Raw genomic sequence first — 20,543 nt, 5'->3', positions numbered from 1 at the left:
AGATTACTTCAATACCTGGTGCTTTGCCAATTTGTGCCATGAGGGCAACATGTACAAAAAATAACTTCGGGCTCAGAATTGAGGCCATTATTTTGCCTCCCGGGCCACCCACAACATACTAATGGCTAGTGGCTACAGAGGGAGGCCAATGGCATGTCTCCAGCCAGCAGCTCTGTCGCTTTGGGCGGGAGTGAAGTAGTGGTCCCTGCCTGGAAGAGAGAAGGCAGGAAGTTACGTTTATATATGCTGACTACAGGGAACCAGCTAGTGGCCCTGGGATGGAGTCCCGGAGCACTGCTCTGGTGTTTCTAGTCTCTCATATGGCTTGGGGAGGGTTCCGCAAGACCCTCTCCTCATTAAAAATATATCGGCCCTGGGAGATTGGGTCCTTGGGCCTCTAGAAGGTTCAGTATGGGAAAAGATACACCCCTCTCCCAAAAATAGTATGGTTTGGCCTGAGAGGACTACCCCCTCACCCTCAACCAGGCCTAGTGGGGGCAGGGTACCCCTAGTCTGTTCCCTTGTATGTTTTGTTTATTCTTTTTTGCAGGACACAGTACTAAAAGGGCTGGCGCAACATGTTTGTCCATTTGTTGCCAGCCAGGTGGATATTATGTTTAGATCTGGCTAGTCCGTGGTTCCTCCAAGTCTCTTTATTTTCATATATTTTTAAATCTTAATTTGCAACAACAACAAAAAAAAACCACACACAGGATGGATTTACGGCAAATCACAAATAGCACAGATTCTGGGTAAAGATCTAGCTTTCTGACGAATTTGGATTCATTCAGTTCAGTCGTTTTGGCTGAAGCTGTGTCTAATTGTTTCTATGTGAAATTGCATCGGAGAAACGAGTTTTGGGCCCTGCCCCCCCCCTCCCTCTGTCCCTTCTAGACGGATAACCCCAAGACTTTCCAGGAAGGAGCTGAGGGGGTGTAGACTCATTTTGGGAACGTTTCCTGAAGATTCATCAAATCGCTCCAATGTTATTAGCGAACCAGAAAATCCTTTTCCTATGGAAAAACGTAGCCTTAACTATAACTACCAATTATATATAGATATATCTTCAGTGAAGAGACCATAGGTTACAGGAACGTTATGGTTGACGAATTACATCACTGGTGACATGGTCAGTTACATCACTGATGATATCTCAAACGACATCACCGATGACATCATCCAGGGAGTGTGCGTGCTTTCTAAAAGTTACAGAGTGTTAAACATATGAGGAGGTGTGTAAGTGGTGTATAAAAGAATGAGTGGTTATGTGAAAGACTGTATAAAAGTGAGTAGGTGTGTCAGTTTCTGTATGCGTGAGTGGGTGTGTCAGTGGGTGTATGAGTAAGTGAGTGGCTGTGTGAGTATCTGTATGGGCGAGTGGGTTTGTAAGTAGCTGTAACGATGAATGAGAAGGTGCATGAGTGGCTGAATGGGTGACTGAGCAGGTATAAAGGTGTTTGTATGGGTGATTGACAGGGTATATTAGTGGGTATACGAGTGTGTGAGTGAGTTATTGAGTAGCTGTATGGGTGAGTGAGTGTGAGAGGTTGTATGGGGGAGTATGTGCTTTTTCAGTGACTGTATAGGCGAGTGAGTACATGTGTTATTAAATGTATCAGTAAGTGAATGGGTGTATGAGTAACTGTATGGGTGGGTGTGTGAGTAGCTGCATGGGTGACTGATTCAGTGTGTGAGTGGTTATATGGGTGTATGAGTGCTTGTGTAAGTGGCTATGTCTGTATGACTGGATGTGTGCGTGGCTGTATTGGTTAGAGAGTAGGTGCATGAGTGGCTGTATATGTGAGTTATTGGTTGGGTTAGTGGTTGCCTGGGTGAAATGATGGGTGAGTGCCTCTATGGATCAGTGAGTAGGTGTGTGAGCGTTTGCATGGGTATGTCAGTAGGTGTGTGGGAGTGGGTGTATGAGATGTTTTATGGGAAATATATGTGGGTATGTGAGTGGTTCTGTGGATGATGTCATCAGTGATGTAATCAGTGAGGTCACTGACCATGTCATGAGTGATGTAATATGAGAGATCATAAGCAGTGCATTGCGGAGGCGTAAACTATAGTTAGCTCACCTAACTAGAACTGCTGAATTTCTCTTGTTTTGTACTAGTGAAATGTGAGCCTAACTAGAACATCCCTGTAACCTTTGTTTTTTTTAGTGAATTTCTAAGGTTTGTTATATTTTATTTTCTAACTGTAACCTACGGAGGTTTAATTTCTGTGAAATGAGCATCCTGCCGGAATGAATCCTGCCCTGCTATTTATCCCAGAGGAAGCCAATGTTTTGTGCAACAGCTCTACCCAGAGGGGAGTACTTTCTACTGGGTAATTAGTAAAAGCAATCCCTTTGGGTAAATATATAGTGCATCTCCTATGCTACCGCTGTGTATAAAAAAACCACAGAGGAACTGTCTCTAGTGACCCTGACTGTCTGGAACTTTGCCAATGTAATTGTTGCTCAAGCGTCATATAACTTTTCAAGGTGGAACTGCAGAAAAAACACACTTGGATGATTTTACAGAAGTAAGTGCTTCTTTGTTTGGTGGAGATGCAATCGTATTGTTAGGCATCAAGACACAGTCTCCAAAATCGTCAGGAAGTGCACTCTAGGGCCTTTTAGTAAGCTGTCCATCATCCTGGGATAAGGGCAGGAAGATGTTGCATACCGCTAATGCACCTCCTCTGGAACCTGCACTTGCACAACTTCATTGGCTGCCCTTTAATGACAGAATATCCTTTAAAGCACTCAATCAGAAAGGACCCTGCTACCTCTTTCAATTGATCAAACCATATCTTACCAAAAGGCATCTCAGATCCTCAGGCACTGCGCTGACAGTTATTTCGAAGGTCAGCAGTATTGGCCTGGGTGGCAGCTTCTTCAGACTCTTGGCTGAAAAACTTTGGAACTCCATGCCTCTGGACTTTAGAATGGAGCCTTAAGATCGCGTTTCAAAATAATAAAAAACCTGGTTCTTTAGGCAAAACTGACAGTACGTTTAGAGCAGGGTCATGAGGCTTTCTGTGAGAGTTCTAGCGCAGGGGCACTCTGATTGAAGTAACCACGCGCTCTACAAAAATGCTGACATATAAATCCTAACCTAATGTATAAGGGGTGGGGCCAAATGGGCGATTCTTCTAAGCAAATTTCCATAATTCTAGTTTTTAAAAGTTTAGAACATGATCTCTGGTCTCAGCAGCAGATGACAAGAAAGAACCCCCTCATCACAGACACTACGTGAGATACTGTGCTTGAGAAAAGCAAGGTTGCAAACACCTCCATCATATATTATATATAACTCTTCACAGTGGAAATGAAGAGAAAACACACTTGGATGATTTGTACATTACAGAAGTAAGTGCTTCTTCGTTTCTTGGAGATGCTATTGTATTCCTAGGCATCATGACCCGGTCTCCAAAATCGGCCGGAAACAAGCTATAGGGGCCTATTTTGTTTTGTATGGGTCCCCATACTCCGGGCCCCGCCTTATACTCTGTGAAGGACAGCCCAGTGTGCAATGGAACCATGGGGGAGCCTCAAGGCCCCCACGGTCCGAGCCGGCTTGCCACCTCATGCGGGAGCTGGCACTGCTCTGACAGACAGGGGACTGCTAAAAGGTAGCTCCCTGTCTGTCAGAGCAATGTTTTCATCCGTTTCCCTACAGGCATATTTGTGTGCAAGGAAACAAATGAAAAGTCCACTTTCTGCTTGTCGGAGCTGTTTGACAGTTCCGGCTTGCAGAAAACAGAGATTGGTTTCATTTTACCTGGTGGGAGCAGTCAGCTCCCACCATGCAAAAGCAAACAGCTACCTAAAGTGGTTGGGCACCTCAGGAGGTAGCAGGAGTCAGTACTAGGGAGTGGGGGTCCCCATGCCATCCATGGGTTGACTAGGGGTGCTGCGTGGTCCACCTCCTTTGTAGTATGCCCCGGGAATTGGTGGTCCCCAGGGCTGTGCGTGGGGGGCAGAGGTGCAACCCCAGCATTAAATTAATGTTTAGCCCCGGGCAGGTGGCGGTCCAGCCTGCATACATATTTTTAAGTACCCTGGAACGTGGGGGTCCCCAGGGCCTGTGGGCACTCCCCTGCATTTACATTTCAGAGACTTGGCCTGGGGAGATGGCGGTCCTCAGGGATTTCATAAGCCCAAGAAGGGGGGCCACGTGCGCGCCCCTCCTTTTTCTAACTCCTCATGCTCCTGGGAACAGGACCATCAGCTGATTTCAAATCAAGTAAATCGTGGTAAAATTGAAAACAAATATGTTTTAGTTCCCAGCAGGGTCCCTCTGGTACTCCACTACCACATCTAGGGGTCTGAGTATTCGTACTCTGCCCCCTTTTCTTTATGTTAAACGTTTTTTGTGGGACTCGGCTCAAGCAGAGTCCCATGATGGCTGCCAACACTTCCTGTTTGAAATGTTGGCAGCTAATCAGATTACAGAACGGGGACTGTCAGATCCATGGAGGATCCGTGTCCCTATGTATACAAATTTAGATTTCAGTTAATATCTATAAAACTACTGAACGGATTTACACCAAATCACAAAAAAGTGTTATCTGTGGAACAAAATCTAAATTTCTGCCAAATTCAGTGTAATTCCGACCAGCGGTTTGGGCTGTCATTGTGTTCAAAACTCCTATAGGCATTAACATGGGGAAAGCGCATTTTGGGATCCTTCCTTTTTCTAGGACCCCGCCTGACAGGCCACCCCGAAACTTTCCAGACACAAGCTGAAGTGAGTGTCAATTTTTTGCGGAAATTTAGTGAAGATTCGTCAACCAACGCCAAAGACATAATCAAGTCCAAAAGCACTTTTCCTATTGTTCAAACTATCGCCAAGTAAGTATATGTTATATTCTAAAAAAAAGCAGGCATTGCCAACGTAGTCCCTGGCACTTAAGGGAACTACTTTAAGTGTGGATATGCTCCTCATGAAAGAAAATTGCTGTCAATGATAGTGACATTAACTAACAGATAAAGTTGACTGCCCTCCTGCCCTATATTATATGTGGTCAGAAGAAATATGTAATTTTAACAGTAACATCCCAATGGGTGAAGAGAGCTAACTGAAAGCTCCTATAAGTATATTATGAATATAGTTTTAGTAAAAATAAAAGGCTTCTTGACTAATGCCAGATCAGACAACCAAGCAATGGCAAAGGTTGGTTGTTGCAGTCTGCCTTTTGACTTTGTCATGGCTTGTTTTGCTTTGCACGAGTTTACTGTGGGGGCCACATCAATAAAAAAAAATATATATTTTTTTTTAAAACACACATTGGCTAAAAGCAAAAATATTATCGGTCTCAAAAAGGATACATCACCATAGTGGTCTCTGGCACTTAAGAGATCTACTTTGTGTGTTGATGTGCTCTTAGTGAAAGGGCACAACGCTGTCACTCATAGTAGAGCTAGACGACTGCTGGAATGGGCTAACCTACTGCCCCAAGCTGTATGTTGTAGTGGGATACATCACACGCTGAACTATATGGAGTGTTCGAGCGACAGCAAACATCCCCATTGAATGCGGAAAGCTGTAAGGAATCCAGTTCAAGACTGGACTTCGTCACGTAAGAAAGCTGCCCTTGTATCCTAGTATACCTGGCACACCATTGAGGATACCACACACATCTGGTTGCAACACACAGCAGCGCCACAGGGAGTAATTCATCTTCCACAAGATCCAGCTACAGAAACTGATTCAATGAGGTCCCACCACATTTTCACCCAGCCCTGAAGAAGACCTTTAACATCGTGACTGTCCCACGTTTCTAAGGTCGAAACGCTTCGGCATTTTTTAGTGGTCCAGAGAAAAAGAAGACTCTAAGGGTCGCTGTTTGATTCAGCCAGTAGAGCCGGATTCATCGGACTCACATAGCTAAAAACGCCAAATAGCCTCTGGCCCCTATCAGAACCAAAGTTATAGATATGTGCCTAGAACAGAGCAGGATCTAGTTCTGGCACGGCTAAAAGTAGGACGCTTAGCGATGATCATAACTATGATATATGGGAAAACTGTATTTACAACTGTTCTATTTATGTATTAATGATTCTACAATATTATTTTTCACTGTTTAGTATGTAGGAATGGTTTTTAATGTTTATTACTGTAGAGTAAATTGATGTTATGTATATATGCACTATGTGTGATGTCTACTTGACAAGTAGATGAGTTTTTTTAAAATGTATTAGGTGAAGGGAAATCCAAACGGTAAAAAAGTTGTTTGACGAAGTTGATATAAACATAAGATGAAACCACAGAGTCAATAAAATGGGCCATCTGTGACTGCAAAATACTTTGTGATCAATGGTGTTCGAGGCAAACCTGTTGTTGATATATGTAGTGGGAACAATGACACAAAAACACAATAACAGACCAATGGATGATAAGGACTGACTGAAAGCCCCTTTAACTTAGGATATTATACATATATTTTAATAAAATCAAAATGCATTGGCTAATGCTAGACCTACAAATGAGGGCATACCCAAACTGTCCTGAATTGCACAATATTCAGAACTTTACTGTGAAGAACTTTTTGTTAGCCAGGAAGATGGGCACAAACTTCAAAATAGGTAAAAAAGTTATGTCTTCTAAAGACAACAACATATTCCTTAGATTAATTAAAAATAATATTCTGGCCAGTACCTTTTCCGCTTGATTCCAGATCTCAATTTCGCCTAGAAAATTTTCAGGTCTTGTAGAAAGGTGTAATTGAAAAGTAAATCCAAATACAGCATAAACTGATTGCAAGAACTGTAAGCAGCCTTTCATTTCGTCTCCGATCTGAAATGCGAAATAGAAGCACAGATGAGTTAGACTATTCGGAGTTTTTTTTTTTTTTATATAGCGCGAACTAGAACCGAACCGAATCAGTTATCAGAGCGCTTTACATAGCACCAGTTACGTTACATGAGGACACACTTTAAATATTTTTTTTTTCTTTTTTAGGCACCGGGAGATTAAATGATTTGCCCAGAATTACAGGGGGATTTTGGCGTCGTTACCGAGACTCGAACCCAGATCCCCAGGTCCGAGGTCGAGCGCCTTAGCCGTTAGGCCAACCCCTCATAATGGCCAATAGCAAATTACGAACTACTTTGGAGAAGTGGTTGCAGCCTAAATCTGGAAATGGAAACACTTGCTTGAAAAAGTGGAAGACAATGACATTGTTTGCTGGACTGAAGTATTTAGCAGCCTGAAACAGATTAGAACAGTGATCCAGCAATCAATTGTTTTAAATCTGTTAAAAACGTTTGCAAAGGTTAGACTATGTTGCTTAGTAGGATGTATACTAATGTGCTCATTCAAAGTTCCACTGTACAAACAAATTGAGCGTAAGTTACGTTTGCATCCGATTTTAGATTTTCAGTTGAGCTCAAATTGCACAAGGACCAGGGGGTTATCCATGCACAAAACATTCCAGGTATTGTCACTAAAATTTCAACATTATGTTATCTCAAAACTGAGTGATAGAACTGACCAGGGTAAAACTGCAACGGTGCAGTAATGGTATTCCTCTGGCTGTTTTTTGAGCCTGCTAAAACATCAGGCATCAAATGAGGGGCAAACGGTTTACCCAAGGGGACGCCCTCAATGGATGACCTCCTTCCTCTCTGTAAGAACACAGAAGGTCCATCTACCACCATTCACCTACTAACCCAGGGACATCATCTGGGGTGTCCCCCAAAGATTGTTCATCAGCCCCACCCTCTTCAACATCTACATGACCCCCTTAACTAACAAACAGTGTCGGATCCCATGGACTCAACATCGTATACTACACAGACAACACTAAACTCTCCCTCCACGAAGACCCTAGGACCACCAGAACCAACTTCCACAAGTGCATGAGAAGCACTGCCAAATGGATGAAGGACACCTTCCTGAAGCTCAACACAGACAAGACGGAGGCACTGATCTTCAGCAACACCACCACTCCTTGGAACGACTCCTGGTGGCCCTCGGAACTAGGACCGTCACCCACATCAACCGACCACGGCTGGAACCTCAGTATCGTCCTGGATAGCAAGCTGACCATGAAGTCCCAGATCAACGCAGTCTCCTCCGCCTGCTTCCTCATACTACGCATGCTACAGAAAATCTTCATAATGCTACCCAGGACATAAGACACACTTTCACACAGGCCCTAAACACCAGGCGCCTAGACAATGGCAACGCTCTCTACGCAGGTAACACCAGATACCTCCTACAGAAACTCCAGACCATACAGAACGACGCAGACATACTCATCCTCGACCAGCCTCAACGAAACCACAGCACCCCCACCTCAGGAACCTCCACTGGTTCCCCATACAGAGGAGATGCCAATTCAAGTTGATGATCCACATATTCAAGGTACTACACAACCAGCTATCAACCTACATCAATCGCCGCCTGAGCTTTCACCAACCTTCCAGACAGCTTTGCGCTGTTTTTACTCGCCCACACCCAATAAAGAAGCAGTGGAGGATGCTCCTTCTCCTGCCTCACAGCCAAGACATGGAATGACCTCCCCCTGCACCTACAGACTTCTGCCTCTCTTGCAGAATTCAGAAGGGCAGTCAAGACCTGGTTGTTTATTGAGCCCCTCAGATCGTCAAGCGCCTGGAGACTCTCCCGGTGATTAGCTGTGCTTTAGAATTCGACCGAATGATTTAGATTTACACTACTCATTGTTCAGTGCTTCCTCCTTCTCACCACTTCAGAATTGTCAAAAAATATACCAACATCATGAGAGCTGGGTGCTTTACTGCCTACGTTTTAAAATGTGGGAAACAAAACAATGGGGATTTTCACAACAATCTATTGCAAAACTAAAATTTTACCCACAGCTGATGTAAAGGATATGAAAAGAGTATTTGTAAAGGGCGTAAAATAAGAACATTCTATAATCCCAAATGTAAAAACTTTTTTTTTTTTTACTTTTACCCGAAACTTCAGAATAACAGACTTATGAAATGCAGCCACCATTAGTAGTACCTGATCCATTGTACAGAAAATATGAGCATCATCCTGTTGGAAGCGTCGAACCCGGGTCAATCCACTTAATGTTCCAGACAGCTCGTTCCGATGCAAAACACCAAAGTCAGCATATCGAATTGGCATTTCCCGCCATGATCGTGGCCGATGGGAAAACATTAAACTACAATCGAGCAGAAAAACATTGATTCAGTTATAGGAGTAGAAAACATTTATGGTGATATATAGCTATTGAACAGTTTGATATACCTAGCTGGAAACCTAGGTATTCATCTGTTGAAAACATGAATTTTCAATTTATCACAATTGTTTCTCAACTATAATCTCATAAACCCAGGAGAAGAAAGCCTATGTTCTACCCATGCCCAACAGAGTGATGTCCAGCAAGGTGAATATGTCCACCACGCAGATGAACCATTCACCCGAGCAATGGACATTTCGCAACTTTGTGCATGCAGAAAAAGTTCAAGTGTGGTACCTATGGGTTCTTATAAGTTTACTCCATTTTTGATAGCCTCTATAAGCACAGTTAGGCAAGAGAATAATGCTTGCTGCAATAACGGTTTGGGAAACACAGCCCCCAGAAATGTAGAGCAGATATGTGTTGGACTACATTAGCTATCCCTTAAAATTATTTGGACTCAAACTAGCACAAGTGCGCTACATTTTGTGAAAAAAGATCCCACCAAATTCATCACTTTCACCCTTTAAGATAGACAAAGGTTTATGGTTTCCATGAGTATTTATTTGAACCCATGGAAATGATGACCAACTTCCAATTCTCAGTGTATACCCACTCATACTAGTGCATAGCTATTTGCATGCTTAGCTATTGTTAGGAATTCTTGACAGTGATTCACTGCCTGACGTAACGTAATCTTCTCTCGACAAATATACAGAAGGAGAACCTTCAATGCAGCAGAATTGTTATGCACGCCACTGGTGTGCCTAAATTACTGAATATGCATTTCATAAGTACTTCTAAAGATTGAGAGAATTTACGATTTCCAAAAGGGATTTTGAGTAGCTCTTCTAACCTAAGAAGTATTTGCAAAAAAGCCCTTCCGAAGGCAGAAACAAAGTACATAACCCAGTCATTCAGGTTTATATAGTCACCCTATGTTGGCTTAATGGATCTGTGCACGCTTTGACATTAGGCCCATTAGCCAAATGATGGAAACGACATAAGCAATATACAAAGACTCTCCGGTAGGGCTACTTTACTCTGACAACAATGTTTGCTATTCATAATCTGCTGGAGGTACAGTGTGCCTACCTAGATGTCCTGTGATCCAAAGGTTGACAGTAAAATCTGTGTTTCATGGTTAGTAACTATACTTACCAATGTCCTGGGCAGTTCATAGGTTTAAGGGCAAAAGTTTCTTTCTCGACCTCAAAGGAAAACATGTTCTCACTGTAATGCTGCCAATGGCCTGAGGTTTCCCAGAGTTTGCTGTTGTAGATGTTGGGAGTTGCCACTTCAGTGAAGTTACGTTTGATGTATTCTTCCTGGACAAAAGAAGATGAATCCCTTGAGATTGTGATAACTAATAAGTCTTTACTAAAACACTGGAATAACACAAGTTCTTCCACCATGCAATTCCTACTCATTTGCATATGATTTTGCTTATTTCGTATTGATCCATCAAATCCCGTTCTCCAGCTGAATCACAACAAACCAGAGGTGTTTTAGTTAAAACCACGTGGGCAGATCATAAGAAGTCATGTTTAGGTCAAAATAAATGCTCACATGCTCTGGTCTTGAAAGATTAGAGCCATGAGCAAGTTAACTTTAAATAATACCTCCTCACGTTAACCTGTGAATGGTAGAGAAGTAAAGTGTCCTTTTTGACATGGTAACACCCACTTTTTTGCCTGGTATTTAATGTGATTTCGACTGAAAGTGCACTGGGCTCCTACTAACTAGGTTCCCAGTGTCAGATCGCTTTCCCAAAACTATGCAATTGTTTTCCCCAATTGGCAATACCTTTGGAACCTTCTCTTAGACCCTAGTAAAAGGTACTCCTGGTACTTAGGTCCTGAGGTAGTAAAGAGGATACCTAAGGGCTGCAGCACAAATTGTGCCACCCTAACGAACCCCTTCAGTAACTCATGCATGGCTGACATTGCAGGCTGCGTGTTTTGGTGCAGAACCAAAAATAAAAACCCGACATGACACACATCCCTGTGTTCCATGTCCCCTAACACTGCATCTAATATTTGTAAGCCCCCCTTACCACAGGCCTTACAGCCCTAGTATTACATGTGAGGGTATAGCTGCATGAGCAACTATGCCCATGTCCTGGTCAGTTGCTTTACTCCCACCAAAAGTGAACAGGGAAGCCAATTTAAGACATGTGCTAGACACTGGTAAAAATGAGTTCCCCAGCTACATGATGGCTACAATGTAAAGAGGGATGTCGGATATCAAACATCTCATAGTAATAAACCCACACTGATGCCAATGTCGGATTTATTAATACATGCACACAGTGGGCACCCTAGAGGTGCCCCCTGAAAACCTACCATCCCCTGGTGCTGACTGACACGCTTCCGTCAGCCCGCCACCAGAGAAGAGTGTCTGACCTCCAGGGGTGAGAGGGCCTTTGCTCTTCCGGGGACATAAAACAAGCCTGCTTGGGCTGAAGGTGCTTTGCGCCCCGCTAGAGGATGACTTCCAGATTAAAATTCCAAGGCATGGGAGGTTCAAAGCGCCTACTGCCTTTGGTATGTGAATCTGGTGTCTCTCACAGGAGAAGAAGTGTACTCCACTAGACCCTTAAATACAAATTTTAGGGGAACCCCTGGCACCATAGGATCATATACTGATGACCTACAAAGAAGGTCACTAGAGTTTCCTGTCGAAACTGCACCAAAGACTTCTTCTATTGCAGTTTTTGTGCCTCCAAAGCCTGGGAGGACTGCCTGCCTTCAATAAAGACTTAAGAACTCCTGTGGAGCAGCGGAGCTGCTTCCCTGCATCCTGCAGTCACCCAAAGAGACCTGAAAGAAATCCAAGACCATGAAAACATGACACCCAGAAGCACTACTGCACAAACCCGAGTGGAAGTAGGCCAAAGGTGTCAGCGTGCTCACCCAGCCCTCCAGGAGCAACGTCCACCTTGGACTTGCCCACTGTGGACTTCCCGAAGCCGCCTGCAGCACCTGTTTGCAGGCCCCCTCTACCGCTACTGCTCCAGGTGACGAAAATCAAACACCTAAAGACACCTCTGCACCCGCCGCCCTTGGGGAAAAGGGCCAAAGATACCCATGCGTCCGCTAGCATAGTTAGAGATTAGCTCATTTGCTGGTTCTGCCTGACTGGTTTCTCCATCCACACCTGCAGCCTCTTTTTGACTGAACTGATCCCCATAGGATAGCATTGGCCCCCCCAGTGCTGAAAAGCACCTCTGCTTCCGGCTGCCCAGTTCCGCCCGAGGTGACACATAGGTGCTGTTTGGACCTTGCCCAATACTCACCTTAAATCCAGGAGATCGGTCCCATAAGTCACTGAGAAGTGCCCAAATGCAGTACATGTTTTGCACCCATAGGATAACATTGGGCACATGAAGAGAATTGCACCACTGCACCTGGCCTCTCCAGTGCTGCCTGGTGTGACCTCTTGGTGCTGCATTGGATCATGTCCTATACACACCTCAAGTCCAGAAGACTGGTCCTATAAGTCATTGTTAAGTGACTGTCTGTAGCCTATGTTTTCTCGCTCGGTCAATGTTTCCAACAAACCAGCAATTTTAAAAAGTACTAAGCAGATTTTTATGATCTTAGTGCCTAAAGTTATTTAAAGGTATGTGTTATTTTTATAAATTGGTGTTGATCTCCTCATTGAGTCATGTGTATCATTTATTGACTATTGTGTGTATCTGCAGATGTCCAACACTCCACTTTGATAGGTCTAAGGCTGCTCGACCACACTACCCCTTAAAAGAGCACCTTGGGATTGCAAGAGCGAGCTCCTGTCTGGTAGTAAGGGAATACCTGAACTCTTTGCACAGTATACCTCTTTTTGGTATGCCATAAAAAGAACTGGCTTCCACAGGTAGTTTCTGTTCACTAGTCATAATCTTGTATTAAGTGACGATCGCTGTACTGGTCCATATAAAATTAACAGCAAAAATGGATTAGAATTCAAACATAGAATTCATATCAGGTTTAGCCTTCAGTACACCAATTGGAACTATGTTACTCAGAACATCTTGTATCAGTTTTACCATACATATTCTAAGGCATCATGCAGGAGGCGGATTTTCATACCGACAGATGGGACCCCCATCTCTTACTCAGTCAAATCGGGGTGTGAGCTACTACCTCACGTCTGCAATGTCAGGCACTTCAAATGCTTTTTCCCCAGAAGGCCATCTGGGCATTGCGGACGCTCCCACACGCTTCCTGCTTTCAGAGCCCGAGCGTGACCCTCCTTCCAGCGCTGACTGAAACCGCAGTGTGGTATTGTTTTGCCTCGTATTGCTAGCGCTTTCAACTGTATCTAGCGCCGACTCTCGCCCTCGGATTTGCGCATCTGTGTAATTCTGCAATTTAACTCCGAATAAGAGTAGCTGAATAGAAGGTGCTGCCTAGTATTGCTGGCTTTAAACAGCATTAGCGCTCTTTGTTTACTATCCCTCGAACTTCTGTGGCCTCTCTGCCCCGTTTCACGTTGCATTCCCATTCCCCATTGCTATTGGTGTATACTCCCCTGGCCCGCCTACCCTCCCCGATACCGCCTCCCAGCTGCCCCTCCCACGCTCCGCCCCCTCCACTCTCCATTTATGTCTGATGGTCCCACGCGCAGCGTCCACGCGCTACGGCCGCGCCGAAGGTGCGCCAAAGGTAAGCCCGTCTACGCCCGTCCGCGCCTGGACCGCGCCCAGCGCCAGAACCCCTGGTCCTCGTAATGTCCACCCCTCCCGTATTACTTACGATGCCACCACCCTCCTAGCCCTTAACCCCGGCCGTTCCCTCAACTGCGTCCAAGCCGCCCCTGGACACGCCCATGGACCCTTTTCCTGCAACTCCTGCAAGTTCGACGGCACCAAGAACAACTCCTCATCTACGAACTCACAACAGATATCCGACCCCAACCACCTACAATGCATCCTGCTCAACACCCGCTCGGTCCACAGGCACGCCATTGACCTCTGGAATCTACTAGACACCACCTCTCCGGACGTCGCCTTCCTAACAGAAACATGGATGAACGCCTCTTCTGCCCCTGACATCACCATTGCCATCCCGGAAAGCTATGAGATCATTCGCAAGGACCGTACCGGACACACAGGAGGAGGCATCGCTATCGTCCATAAGAAATGCATCCGCATCTCAACCAGCTCAGACGTCAATCTCGCCAACTCTGAACACCTTCACTTCCAGATCCACATCGACCCCAAGACCACACTCAGAGGCACCCATCTTTACAGGCCACCAGGACCACGCTCACAATTTAGTGAAGACATCACGGACTTCATCACTCCACACGCGCTCCCCTCCGAGGATTACATCCTCTTGGGAGACCTCAACTTTCACCTTGAAAAGAACAACGACCGCAACACAACCACCCTTTTGGACAACCTCGCCAACCTCGGACTTAAACAACTTGTCACCTCCCCCACCCACATCGCAGGTCACACACTCGACCCTATCTTCACCTCCAGCAAACATGTCTCCTTCAGCCACACCACAGCTCTCCTCTGGACTGACCACAGCTGCGTTCACTTTACCTACAACAAGCCCACATCCAACAACCACCCCCAACTCACTCTGCAAAGAAACTGGAACAAAATCACCATCGACCAGATCTCCTCATCGCTTCTTCAAAACCCCCCAGCCCACTCCTCAAACCCAGACCAAGCAGCCACCAACCTCACCCAATGGTTATCCAACAGCGCCGACATCCTAGCACCACTGAAAAAACGACAAATCAAACTAGGCAGCAAGAAGGCCTCCTGGTTCAACGAGGATCTTAAGAAATCCAAGAAACTCTGTCGCTCCCTTGAGAAGGCCTGGAAAAAAGACCCAACCACCAGCACCAAGGACGCCTTCAAAAACGCCACCCGCACACACCACCAACTGATCCGGACTGCCAAGAAAGCCGCTTTCAAGGACCGACTAGATAACAACGCCCACAACAGCAAGGAATTATTCAACATCGTCAAGGAATTTACCAACCCCTCAGCCAACTCCAACGACATCACCCCCTCTCAAGCCCTCTGCGACTCCCTAGCCTCATTCTTCCACAACAAAATTGCAGACATCCACAACAGCTTCGACAACCGACCCAAAGACCAACCCACCCAACCCCCTGCAGGACCCTCACCCCCCCTGAATATCCTCAATGACTGGAAGCCAATCTCCACTGAGGACACCATCCGTCTGATGAACTCTATCCACTCAGGATCCCCCACAGACCCATGCCCTCACCACATCTTCAACAAAGCAGACTCCATCATAGCACCACACCTTCGAGACGTCATCAACTGCTCCCTCAACTCCGCGACCTTCCCGGAAAGCTGGAAACACGCCGAACTAAGCGCCCTTCTGAAAAAACCCACAGCGGACCCCACCGAACTCAAAAACTACCGCCCTATCTCACTCCTTCCTTTCCCGGCCAAAGTCATCGAGAAAGCGGTCAACAACCAGCTCGCCGCATTCCTCGAAACCAACAAATCCCTCGACTCCTCACAATCCGGCTTCCGAGCCAAGCACAGCACTGAAACCGCCCTCATCGCAGCAACAGACGACATTCGATCTCTACTGGACAATGGAGACACAGTCGCCCTCATCCTCCTGGACCTCTCCGCAGCCTTTGACACGGTCTGTCATAGCACCCTTTTACAACGCCTCAGAAACGTCGGAATCCAAGGAAAAGCTCTGGAATGGATCACCTCGTTCCTCACCGGAAGAACCCAGAGAGTCCGCCTTCCACCATTCAAGTCCGAGGCCACCGAAGTCATCTGCGGCGTACCACAAGGATCTTCACTCAGCCCCACCCTCTTCAACGTATACATGAGCCCCCTCACGGTCATCGCACGCCAACACAACCTCAACATCATCTCCTACGCCGACGACACTCAACTGATCCTATCACTCACCAGAGACCCTAACACTGCCAAAACCAACCTGCATGAAGGAATGAAAGAAGTAGCCGAATGGATGAAGCACAGCCGTCTGAAACTGAACTCAGACAAAACAGAAGTCCTCATCCTAGGCACCTCCCCCTCCGCCTGGGATGACTCTTGGTGGCCAGAGGCCCTTGGAAAAGCACCCATCCCGACGGACCACGCACGGAACCTGGGCGTCATCCTGGATTCCTCACTCTCGATGAACAGACAAGTCAACGCCGTTTCTTCATCTTGCTTCAACATTCTTCGCATGCTCAAAAAAACATTTCGCTGGATCCCCACCGAAACTAGAAAAACAGTCACCCACGCTCTGGTCACGAGCCGACTGGACTACGGAAACACCCTCTACGCCGGTACCACCGCAAAACTCCAGAAAAAACTCCAACGCATCCAGAACGCTTCAGCCAGGCTCATTTTAGACATCCCGCGCAAAGAACACATCTCCGGTCACCTGAAAAGCCTCCACTGGCTCCCCGTCAATAAGAGGATTACTTTCCGGCTCCTAACCCACGCACACAAAGCACTCTACGAAATCAGACCCGAATGCCTCAACACACGACTGTCCTTCTACACCCCCGCCGCCAGCTACGATCCTCCAACCAGGCCCTTGCCACTGTACCTCGCATCAACAAAACCACCATGGGAGGTAGATCCTTCTCATACCTGGCAGCTAAAACCTGGAACTCACTTCCCACTCACCTACGCCTTACTCAGAACCACCTAGCATTCAGAAAGCAACTTAAAACGTGGATATTTGACAAGTAAGTCCCCACCCTTCTTCAAGCGCCTTGAGACCCTCTGGGTATGTAGCGCGCTATATAAATTTATTGACTTGACTTGACTTGACTTAGGGTTTTTTCTTCCAGCAGACCTCTCATATATCCAATGCAGTGTTCTTTATCAGCTATACAATAGCTTTGTTTCTAACGTAAGCAGTATGCCTGCCTCTGATCTCTGCAGTGTTCTTTACATGGACCTAAACTATGCACTGTACATGCACTTGGCTGGCTGTTACAGTATCCCTGTTCCTGACCTCTGTAGTTTCCCTGTGCCTGGCCTGTGCAGTATCCATAATCCTGGCCTCTGTTTTAAACATGAGCCTGATCTCTACGGTATCCAAGTGCCTGGCCCCAGTAGTACTCCTAATCCTGGCCTGCAGTAAACACAAGACTGGTCTATGCAGTATCCACGTGCCTGGACTCCACAATGTTCTTTCAAAAGGCCTTCCTAGTAACATTGTTCCTGGTCTCCGTAGTTTCCTTGTGTCTCAACACCGCAGTAGCAGTTCACCTGGCCCCACAGTTGGAATTCGACTGGCCTCCACGTTGTCCATGCACCTAGCCTCTGCCATGTTCATACAATCTCACCTTTTTATTTATTCAGTTATAACTTTATTTCGATCATCGAAGATCATAAAAGTGAAATAAAAACATAATAGAAGCATAATCTATTGTGCGTTAAAACCTACAAGTCAAAATCATCAAAGCTCTGGCAATGTACAACTGGATCAAATTCTCTTTGTGTAGAACATCACACCAGTTCCATAAATTGACTATACCGCAAAACCTATACAGTTCCTTAGAGCTACACTCCGGAGTCAGAGTTTGCTAATAGGTGGGGCCGCTCACGCAAAATTTTGCAGTACAGTGCAAATTCTTCTTAGGGACCATAAAGGAACCTCAGCTTACAGACCTTTTATAGCCTAATGATGTGTAAAATAGCAATAAGCCACTAAGCAATAAAGTGCAACATTTTTCATTTGACAATGTCTAGCATACCGAATGAAATAAAGTACCATTTAGATACGAAAGAAAGCTATTAAAGTGCTTAGAAACATTGGTTTAAAATACAATCACAAAGTCAGAGAAAATGTGAAAGGAGTACATATAAAGATATCTTTTATCGATGTATCTGTTTTTTAGACATCTGATGAGGCTAAGAGATCCCTTCAGCACTGCTACAAATATGTAGAGGGAGGGAGTTTCATAAGGCGGGAGCCAGCCGCTTAAAAGTTACACCTCCCCCGACCTGACCACCCCGTATTCGTGGGATTCTGGCAAGGAGCAGGTCTGCCGAGCACAGTGCTCGTGTGGGTACATAGTAGGAGCATAGATTACTCAGGATTCCTAGGCCGCTACCTAAGAGAATCTTATGAGAGATACATGGCGTTTTGGAAAGAACTCTTTGTTCAAGGGGTAGCCAGTGTGGGCGGTGGAGGAGGTTGGAAACATGACAGTGTTTAGGGAGGGCAAAGATAGCGCGAGCCGCATATAATGTACTAAAGAGCAGTGAAATGTTTGTACCTGCATAGTCCAATCCAGGTTTGGTGTTAGTCTTAGAGCCAAAAAGTCAAAGTTAGAAAACTGTTCTATAGGATCATTGTTGGCATATAGCTTACATTTAAAATGTTTACTTTTTGCAGGGTAAAATACCTTAAATTTAGTTTTTAAGCCGTTTAGCTGTAACACACACTCATCACAAAAATTACTATAGTCATTCAGTGGCTGCTGTAGACCTTTAAGGGATTTTGAAATCAGCAGAGTATCATCAGCAAGAAGTAGAGCGTGTACTCTCCTCCCTGCCACTTTAGATGAGTCACAGCCATCCCTGTCCAACCAATCCACTATATCATTTGTATATAGTGGGAACAAATATGGTAATAGAGAAAAGCACTTTGTGGCCCTTTTCCAAGGCCAAACTTCTCTCCTCTGGGTGTAGGCTGACCAATATAGCTAACTGCTCTTTCTCTTTATTCACCACCAGCGCCAAAGCCTTTGTTTTTTTTTTTGGACTCAACCCGATATGATAGCTTTTGATAGGTTTCCGTCCATCCCATTCGACGGAATCTGTGGTCCTTTCCGTCCTAGACGAGCTGAAGAGCAAGGCAGATTCTAACTTTCCCCAAGCCTTGGTACTCCTTGATCTGTCCGCTGCTTTTGACACGGTCGATCATTCCATCCTTCTCGGCCGTGTCAGAGCAGCGGGCATCAGGGGGACCACTCTTACTTGGCTCGCATCATTTCTCCAAGGTCGGACGCAGGCGGTCCAACTTGCGGGCTTTACTGCCCCTACCCGCCTTGTGCCCCTTGGGGTTCCCCAAGGCTCTTCCCTTTCCCCCCTTCTTTTCAATCTTTAAATCTATCCCCTTATTGTTTCTCTGCTCAACATGGAGGTCTCTGTATTTAATTATGCGGACGACCTCCAGCTGGTTTTTGATCTCTCTTCCTTCCCGGACTCCATCCTTAAATTCCAAACCACACTTATTTTTATTTCTGATTGGATGAATCAAGATCATCTAAAACTTAATCCGGACAAAACAGAGTTGGTCCTGACTGGCGACTCCGCCTGTCCTTGGACCCCCGCCTTTTGGCCTTCCATCCTTGGCCCTCCCCCAGTTCCCTCTGCCTCAGTTAAAACCTTGGGAATCAAACTCAGCCAGGACCTCTCCATGCGTCCTCAGATTAGCTCGGTTGTTTCGTCCTGCTTTTTGTCCCTTAGGATTATCCGCAAGATCTCCCGTTTCTTTTCCCTCGAAGCCCTTAAACTTACTGTTTTGGCCATGATTCTTTCTGGTTTGGACTACGGGAACTGCTTGTACGTGGGCATTCCTGCCTACGAACTGCGGCGCCTTCAGTCTATCTAGAATCAGGCCGCTCGTCTCATTTACCGTCTTCCCAAGTTCCATCATATTACCTCCCTACTTAAGTCTCTTCATTGGATCCCCATCTTGCAGAGAACTCTCTTCAAGATGGGCTGCATGGTCTTCATGGCTCACGCCGGCACAGCCCCAGTTTACATCAATTCCATGATTACCTCTTATCTTCCTTGCCGCAACCTCCGCTCGTCCACCCAGGCTCTCCTTAGTGTCCCTCGTTTTCGAAGGTCGAGAGTGGGCGGCACGAGGTTCTCCATTCTGGCCCCCCGTTTCTGGAACAGCCTTCCTTTGACTATCAGGTCCATGACAGTATACCTGCATTTTCGTAAAGCACTCAAACCCCATCTGTTTGCCCAAGCCTTCTCTTTATAGTGATTTTCTGGTGTCTCCCCTTCCCCGCTTGCCAATCCCTCAGCGCCAGGAAACCGCTTGGTGACAGAACGCTTTACAAATCCTTTCTACTTCAATTATTGGAAAGCTCAACATAGCCAACTTGTGCACAACCTAGACTTTGCAAAGCATGTGCTAGCTTAGCCATCAGCGACAAACTAAGGGGAATGAGGTCGCGGTCGGCCCCTTCAATAACTACCTGTTTCGGCATGGATGACCAACCAGTCAAGACGGATTGAAAAATAGTCTCACCTCTTTATATACATAGATTATGACTTTGCTAGTCTACTGCCTTGGCATTTGTACAATTAATTGCACTAAGTCATTCCGCCTTATGCTCATCCTAGAGAAGTAACTTCCTTAGCTGTTCTTGAA

At 45.7% G+C, this 20,543-nt stretch overlaps 1 protein-coding gene across 1 annotated transcript in view; it reads right to left on the bottom strand.

The window, feature by feature from the left end:
* The window catches only part of LOC144826511 (threonine--tRNA ligase 1, cytoplasmic-like), a 249,352-nt gene that overhangs the window by 121,926 nt on the left and 106,883 nt on the right, over positions 1 to 20,543 (bottom strand). The window contains exons 11-13 of the mRNA XM_078684931.1: positions 10,330 to 10,496; positions 8,988 to 9,150; positions 6,654 to 6,791 (exon numbers count right to left, since the gene is read on the bottom strand). Coding sequence (XP_078541057.1) covers positions 6,654 to 6,791; positions 8,988 to 9,150; positions 10,330 to 10,496 — 468 coding nt within the window. The remainder of the gene's footprint in view (positions 1 to 6,653; positions 6,792 to 8,987; positions 9,151 to 10,329; positions 10,497 to 20,543) is intronic.

Source organism: Lissotriton helveticus, chromosome 3_2, assembly GCF_964261635.1.
Source record: "Lissotriton helveticus chromosome 3_2, aLisHel1.1, whole genome shotgun sequence".
Taxonomy (NCBI): Eukaryota; Metazoa; Chordata; class Amphibia; order Caudata; family Salamandridae; genus Lissotriton; species Lissotriton helveticus.
The sequence above is the reverse complement of the archived record's forward strand: the minus strand, read 5'-3'. Positions and strand labels throughout refer to the sequence as shown.